This window comes from Macaca nemestrina, chromosome 20, assembly GCF_043159975.1.
Source record: "Macaca nemestrina isolate mMacNem1 chromosome 20, mMacNem.hap1, whole genome shotgun sequence".
Lineage (NCBI taxonomy): Eukaryota > Metazoa > Chordata > Mammalia > Primates > Cercopithecidae > Macaca > Macaca nemestrina.
In genome coordinates this window covers 13,077,087-13,085,005 of record NC_092144.1, presented here as the reverse complement: position 1 = coordinate 13,085,005, position 7,919 = coordinate 13,077,087, and the positions used below count along the sequence as shown (strand labels likewise).

The window sequence follows — 7,919 nt, the reverse complement described above, 5'->3', positions numbered from 1 at the left end:
GCAACTCTTCTATTGAAGGATAGACCTCAGTTGATCCCTTCATCTGGAGATGGACATGTGGGCTCTGTCCACTTTTTTTTTTTTTTTTTGGAGATGGAGTCTCACTCTATCACTCAGGCTGGAGTGCAATGGCACGTTTTCCGCTCACTGCAACCTCGGCCTCCTGGGTTCAAGCGATTCTCCTGCCTCAGCCTCCTGAGTAGCTGGTATTACAGGTGTGTACCACCACGCCTGGCTAATTTTTGTATTTCTTTTTTGAGACGGAGTTTTGCTCTTGTTGCCCAGGCTGGAGTGCAATGGTGCAATCTTGGCTCACCACAACCTCCACCTCCCAGGTTCAAGCGATTCTCCTGCCTCAGCCTTCCCAAGTAGCTGGGATTACAGGCGTGCACCACCAAATCCAGCTAATTTTGTATTTTTAGTAGAGATGGGGTTTCTCTGTGTTGGTCAGGCTGGTCTTGAACTCCTGACCTCAGGTGATCCGCCCACCTAGGCCTCCCAAAGTGCTGGGATTACAGGCGTGAACCACTGTGCCCAGCCTAGTTTTTGTATTTTTAATAGAGACAGGGTTTCACCCTGTTGGTCAGGCAGGTCTTGAACTCCTGACCTCATGATCTGCCTGCCTCAGGCTCCCAAAGTGCTGGGATTACAGGCGTGAGCCACTGCACCTGGTCTGGTCTGTGTCCATCTTTTAGCTATTGTGAGTAGTGCTGCTATTTACATGGATATGCAAATCTACAAGTGAACACACCTGTCTTCCATTCTTCTGGGAATACACCTAGGAGCGGAATTGCTGGGTCATATGGTAACTCCAGAATGAATTTACTGAAGAACTACTGAACTGTTTTTCCCCTTTAAATAAAAAAATAGCCTGTAATCCCAGCACTTTGGGAGGCTGTGGTGGGTGGGTCACTTGAGGTCAGGAGTTGAGACCAGTCTGGCCAACATGGTGAAACCCCATGTCTACTAAAAATACAAAACTTAGCTGGGCGTGGTGGCGCATGCCTATAATCCCAACTACTCAGGAGGCTGAGGTGTGAGGATCGCTTGAGCCTGGGAGGTGGGGGTAGCAGTGAGCCAAGATCATGCCACTGCATTCCAGCCTGGACTACACAGAGCAAGACTGTCTTCAAACAAACAAACAAACAAAAACAAGCAAAAAAAACCATTGTCAGTCTTGACTGTCACTGTGTGGAACCCAGAAAACACACTTGGGATGGGGTTTGGGGGCAGCTGCTGGTGACCCAGCACCTCTGTCTCCTTGGTAGGTGAGGTGGCCAGGAGAGGGTAAGATAGTAGGGAACCAGTCACCCTGCCCCGTCTCAGGCTGGAAGCTGACTGTATGCACAGGTACCACTCCCCAAAGACAGCAGTTCAGTATCACCCTGACTACAGCCCATCTTTTCCCTGTGCTATGACCTTGACCTGGATCCAGCAGAGGGAGAAAAGGTCATCAGACCAGAGATCCCAGAATATTCCATAGGCACTGTGTGGCACAACAGACTCAAACAATTTGGAAGTGGAGGAACCCCAGGATGGGCAGAAGTGAATTCTGCTCTTGTGACAGTGACAGGTAGCAGAGGGCCAGCTGAGAGCATGGATCAGGACTCTGCTAACTACAGGTTTAATTCTACTCTGCAATGTTATGCAGGACCTACACAGGGTATCCTGCTAGATGACATGTATAAAGCATTAGAACTGGCGGGGCGTGGTAGATCACACCTATAATCTCAGCACTCCGGGAGGCTGAGGCAGAAGGATCGCTGGAGGCCACGAGGTTGAGACCAGCCTGGGCAACTTAACAAGACCCCACCACTATAAAAAGCAATAAATCAGCTGGGCGTGGTAGTGCATGCCTGTAGTTCCAACTACTCGGGAGGCTGAGGTGGGAGGATCACTTGAGCCTGGGAGATGGAGGCGGCAGCGAGCTATGATTGTGCCACTGCACTCCAGCCTGGGCGACAGTGTGGCCTGGCTCACAGGTAGTGCTACCGCTGGCTGTCCTGACTCCCTTACAGTTGGCACTTTTTTTTTTTTTTTTTTTGAGACGGAGTCTCATTGTCGCCCAGGCTAGAGTGCAGTGGCCGGATCTCAGCTCACTGCAAGCTCCGCCTCCTGGGTTTACGCCATTCTCCTGCCTCAGCCTCCCGAGTAGCTGGGACTACAGGTGCCCGCCACCTCGCCCGGCTAGTTTTTTGTAATTTTTTTTTAAGTAGAGATGGGGTTTCACCGTGTTAGCCAGGATGGTCTCGATCTCCTGACCTCGTGATCTGCCTGTCTCAGCCTCCCAAAGTGCTGGGATTACAAGCTTGAGCCACCGCGCCTGGCCAGTTGGCACTCTTTATCCAGGTAGCACCACGTGGTTTCCAAATGCATTCCGGTGTAATCAGCACCTTGGTCCTGTGAGGTGGCATCTGACCTACTGATGTCCAGCTTGACTCTGGTTGTGTCCCCAGGGCTGAGGACTGGCCAGGAGGAAGGAGGGAGTCACCCGGGGTTACATGGAGAAAAGACTGTTTCCTGGCTCTCAGGCTCAGGGCCGGGGGTGCAGAAGCCCAGCTGTCCCCTGGGCATGTGGCTGCTAAAGGCGGTGGGGTGGGGTGGGGCACGCCGGGCCACATCACTCATGGAGACTTGTGGGCTCACCGGAACACAGGACTGCAAGAGGGATGACCAAGCCAGGTTTATTGTTCTGGGTTAAACCTGTGGAGGCAGGACCTGGGAAGGGGCATGGGGACAGATGAAGTTGGTGACTGTATCTTCCTGGTCACTGCTGGGTTCTCAGCACCCTTGGCCCCCACTCAAGTTCTAGGTGAAGCCCAGTGCTGGGGGACGGGGTCCTCTTCCTGACAGTGCAGCCTGTGGGATCACATGTAAGATCCCACATGGAGGTAGGGGGTGGGGCCAGTGTCCTCAGGAAGGTGTCTTGGAGGAGGTGGCGGCAGCCGCCCCATTCTTCTTGGCCGGGGCCTTCAGCAGGGCCAGCTTCTTGGGCAGGCTGCTGCTGGCTTTCATCACCACGTCATGTTCGATCTTCTTCCGGATCCCGACTTCCAGGTTCTGAGGGACAAGCACAGGGCAGTCAGACTGTGACCTGGGGCTGAAAGAGGGCCTGACCAGTCACCCTCTTCCCGGCTACAGCTCGCAGGCGGTTAGATCCGCAACTGTCCCCTCGAACTGCCCCTGACTGTGGGTCTGGTGGCTGGGGTTTAAGTCTTGCATTCTCCGGGGCCTCCACACACACAAAAATCCTCACCTCTGCACCTTGACTTCTAAACCTCTGCTCATGCCCGTTTTATGGATGGGGAAACAGTCTGCTGCAGCCAGGAGGCACTGCTTGCCCAGGTCCCTAAACCGGATGGGATCCAGCGCGCCCATAGCCTCTGGTCCCAGCTTTTAGGTGGGCACCTCCTCTGCCCCAGGTCATCTCTGCTTTGCAGACAGCAAGCTGAGGATCTGAGGGGTGGGCAAGGGAGCTGGCAAGTAAGGCAAAGGGGTGGGACAAAACCAGCAGTGTGAACCCCAAACTGGTGGCTCAGTCTCCTTCCCCAGACTGCCCCTGCCCTGCCGCTATGAGTTCCAATGGGCTGGGTGTGGTGGCTCAAGCTTGTAATCCCAGCACTTTTCAAGGCCGAGGCAGGAAGATCACTTGAGCCCAGGAACTTGAGACCAGCCTGGGCAACATAGCGAGACCGCATCTGTACTAAAATAAAAAATTAGCACAGTGTGGTGGTGCGTGCCTGTTGTCTCAGCTATTTGGGTGGTCGAGTCCAGGAGGTCCAGGCTGCAGTGAGCTATGATCGTTTCACTACACTGCGGACTGGGGGACAGCGTGAGACCCCGTCCCAAAGGAAAAAAAAAAAGTTCCGGTTGGGTGCAGTGGCTGTAATCCCAGTACCTTGGGAGGCCAAGGCGGGCGGATCACCTGAGGTCACGAGCTTGAGACCAGGCTGGCCAACACGGCGAAACCCAATCTCTACTGAAAACACAAAAAGGCTGGGCAAGGTGGCTCAAGCCTGTAATCCCAGCACTTTGGGAGGCCGAGATGGGCGGATCACGAGGTCAGGAGATTGAAATCATCCTGGCTAACATGGTGAAACCCAGTCTCTACTAAAAAATACGAAAAACTAGCCGGGTGAGGTGGCGGGTACCTGTAGTCCCAGCTACTCGGGAGGCTGAGGCAGGAGAATGGCATAAACCCGGGAAGCGGAGCTTGCAGTGAGCCGAGATCGCGCCACTGCACTCCAGGCTGGGTGACAGAGCAAGACTCCGTCTCAAAAAAAAAAAAAAAAAAAAAAAGATAACACAAAAAGTATGCAGGTGTGGTGGCAGGCACCTGTAATCCCAGCTACTCGGGAGGCTGAGGCAGGAGAATTGCTTGAACCCAGGAGGCAGAGGTTGCAGTGAGCCCAGACCGCAGCATCAAACTCCAGCCTGGGCGATAAGAGCGAAACTCCATCTCAAAAAAAAAAAAAAAAAAGTTCCAATGACCACAATCACCAGCACTGGGACAGCTAACCAGGTACCTGGGCGCAAGGGTCATGGAGCCGGAAGTCAGTGCATGTACCAGGACAATATAAACGTCAGTGGCGTAATATGTTACACTGTTAAAGGATGGTAAGTGCTGCTTTGACAAAAAGGAAACAGGAGTGAGGAGGAATGGGTACAGGTCACCATCAAGGCAGACCTCTCTGAAGCGAGCTGGAAGAAGGCAGCAGTGTGGATCACTGGGAGAGGAATTCTGGCAGACGAAACAGCCAGTGCAAAAGTTCTGAGGTGGGACAAGGAGCCCAGCAAGGGCTCCGGGAGGGAGAAGCCGGGGGCCAGTAAGGCTAGAGGGAGTGAGCAGAGAGGGTGGAAGGAGACGAGGGCAGATTCTGCAGGGCTTTGGGGCTGAGTGAGGACTGGGCCTTTTTCCTGGGTGAGGTGGAAGCCATGGAGGATTCTGAGCCAAGGAGGGAAGGAGCCGACTCAGGTGCTCATGGGCACTCTCTGGCTTCTGTGAGAGGACCAAGTGGGATCCAGGAGACGAGAGAGAAGGTAGCTGCACCGGTCCAGGTGGGAAATGATGTGGGTGGGACCAGGTAGGGGCCAAGGAGGTGGGAGGCAGGTGGATTCTGGATTGATTCTAAGGGCAAAATAGGGGCAAGCCCAGTGGCTCATGCCTGTAATCCCAGAACTTTGGGAGGCTGAGGCAGGCAGATCATGAGGTCAGGAGTTCGAGACCAGCCTGGCAACATGGTGAAACCCCATCTCTACTAAAAATACAAAATAAATAAATAAATAAAATAAAAATAAATTAGCTGGGTGTGGTGGTGCACGCCTGTAATCCCAGTTACTTGGGAGGCTGAGGCAGAAGAATCGCTTGAACTCAGGAGGCGGAGGGTTGCACTAAGCCAGCATTACACCATTGCACTCCAGCCTGGGCGACAGAGCGAGACTCTATCTCAAACAAAACAAAACAAACTAAGGGCAGAATGGATGGGATGAAACCGGGATGTGAGAGAAAGGAGGGATTCAAGGATGACGACTTATGGCATTTGGAAGGAAGTGATCACAGGTGGAGGAGGGCGGAATGGGAAGGGAGGATCAGGAACTTGGTTTTGGACATGTTGACTATGAGGTTCCCCACCCCATGGAGGTAAGCGGGCCGCTGGGTACCCAGTTCTCAGAAAACTGACACTCTGGGGAGATGAAATAATTTGCTCAAGATCACCGGGCTGTTTACTGTGGAGTACAATTCAAACCCAGGTTTGACTCCCACCAAAACCAGTTTTAAATCTCTTTCCAACTTCTTTACAAGTTCAACCTCACCCATCTACACATAAATGTTACACTTAAAAACCATCACAGGGTGGCTCACGCCTGTAATCCCAACACTTTGGGAGGCAGAGGCAGGAGGATGGCTTGAGGCCAGGAGTTCAAGACCAGCCTGAGCAGCACAGTGAAACCTGTCTCTACGAAAAATACAAAACAAAATTAGCCGCGTATTGGCGCGCACCTGCAATCCTACCTACTCGGGAGGCTGAGACGGAAAGATTGCTTGAGTCCAGGAGGTTGAGGCTGCAGTGAGCTATAATGGGGCCACTGCACTCCAGCCTGTACAACAGTGAGATCCTGACTCAAAAAAAATTACGATAACCAACGCACCTCACAGTTCTTTGAGCCCTCTGCTGTTCTTGGAGGTTTACAAAGCTGGGCTTTCAATTCCCTTCCCATGTCACCTCGCTCCCTTCCTGAGTTCCATTAAAGAAAACAGTAACAGCAAAAGGCTGACGTTATTGGAATACTTTTTGCGCCGCAGGTCTTGCTTCTACGAGGCCCTGTTGAAACGGTAAGTGGTGTTCCTGCACCCCTTGCATAAGGAGGAAAAGGGAGGCTCACAGAGCTGGGAGTCCTCCAGGTTTCATCCCTTGCCCTTTGCCGATCCCTGTGCTCCTTCCCTTGCCAGGCCTCCAGGTTTCATCCCTCGTCCCTAGCACGTCCCCCAGCCCCTATCCCTCGCCAGCTTCCACCTCTTGCCCCCCTGCGCCCCGGGCTCCATCCTTCGCTCCTAACGCGGCCCCTGGCTCTATCCCTCGCTCCTAGCTCGTCCCCGGGATTCATCCTCTTTCCTCACCCACCCCCGGGCTCCACCCCTCGCCCCTCGCCGTCCTCCGGGCTCCACCCCTCGCTGCTCGCCGCCCTCCGGGATCCATCTCTCGCCCTGGCACACCTTCTTGAGCTTTTGCTGCTGCACGACGCGCGCCTTCTTGGGAGCGATAACACGACCTGGGGAAAGATGCGCTCACGTGAGGCCTGGAAGCCGCGGGTCCACCTCGCCCCCAAGTCCCCGGGCCGCTCCTTACCGCCTTTTCTCGGGCCCCGATTCTTTTCAGAGGCCGCCGCTGCTGTCTTGCTCTTTGCGGGCTTGTGCGCCTGGAACTTGCGCTGCCCCTGCGCCATGATCCGGCACGCAACGGAAGAGGCGTGGCAGTAGTAGCCGGAAGGCACAGGGAACCATGGGATACAGCGGGGCGGAAAAACGCAAGAACTCACGGGGTACAATGTGGCACAGAGTTAAAGAGACAGTATCCCGTAATAGTAGTGGATCACAGCCGGAGTTTTCAAACGTTACGAACAAAAAGGTGACAATGATAAAGCTAACGTTTATTGAGTGCTTATGTGTTTTAGAAAACTTACAACGTTTAATGATCTTTACACATAAAAACTCAGACTAGGTTTAGGGTGCGGCACTCACCTCTGGTGCGGAATTTAAAAAGGTCCAAAAACTTTGGTAATCGTAAACAATATTTTCAAGACTTAAAAAATATTTTAATATCCAAAATAATCAAATTGTCAAACTACATCCTGCAGACCGGCAGCATAATTCTGTAAATAAAATTAGAGTGGAACCAGGGTATTGAGGTCAGTAAGCTCAAGGCACAAGTGCAGGGTTCCAGCCTCTTCAAAATTTTATTTAGGCCGGGCTCGGTGGCTCATGCTTGTAATCCCAGCACTTTGGGAGGCCGCGGTGTGCGGATCACCCGGGGTCAGGAGTTCGAGACCAGCTATGACCAGTATGGTGAACCCCTGTCTCTAATAAAAATACAAAAATTAGGCCGGGCGCGGTGGCTCAAGCCTGTAATCCCAGCACTTTGGGAGGCCGAGGCGGGTGGATCACGAGGTCAGGAGATCGAGACTATCCTGGCTAACATGGTGAAACCCCGTCTCTACTAAAAATATAAAAAACTAGCCGGGCGTGGTGGCGGGCGCCTGTAGTCTCAGCTACTTGGGAGGCTGAGGCGGGAGAATGGCGTGAACCCGGGAGGCGGAGCTTGCAGTGAGCCGAGATCACGCCACTGCACTCCAGCCTGGGAGACACAGCGAGACTCCGTCTCAAAAAAAAAAAAAAAAAAAAAAAAAAAACCAAAAAAAAA

At 53.1% G+C, this 7,919-nt stretch overlaps 1 protein-coding gene across 1 annotated transcript; it reads right to left on the bottom strand.

The window, feature by feature from the left end:
• Positions 1–2,668: 2,668 nt before the first annotated feature.
• Positions 2,669–7,600, bottom strand: C20H19orf53 (chromosome 20 C19orf53 homolog). Its single transcript, XM_011772048.2, has 3 exons — positions 6,849–7,600; positions 6,716–6,771; positions 2,669–3,060 (listed from the first exon to the last, which is right to left on the bottom strand). Exons 1-3 carry the CDS (start codon positions 6,943–6,945, stop codon positions 2,914–2,916), a joined length of 300 nt encoding a protein of 99 aa, XP_011770350.1. The 5' UTR covers positions 6,946–7,600; the 3' UTR covers positions 2,669–2,913.
• Positions 7,601–7,919: the final 319 nt, after the last annotated feature.

What these genes read in the sequence shown, in the direction of transcription:
- C20H19orf53 (XM_011772048.2), bottom strand. Translation starts at nt 6,945, where the DNA reads ATGGCGCAGGGGCAGCGCAAGTTCCAGGCGCACAAGCCCGCAAAGAGC. An exon ending in TCGGGGCCCGAGAAAAGGCG is followed by an intron (nt 6,772 to 6,848) that starts GTAAGGAGCGGC and finishes ATCTTTCCCCAG; the next exon opens with GTCGTGTTATCGCTCCCAAG. An exon ending in AGCAGCAAAAGCTCAAGAAG is followed by an intron (nt 3,061 to 6,715) that starts GTGTGCCAGGGC and finishes CTTGTCCCTCAG; the next exon opens with AACCTGGAAGTCGGGATCCG.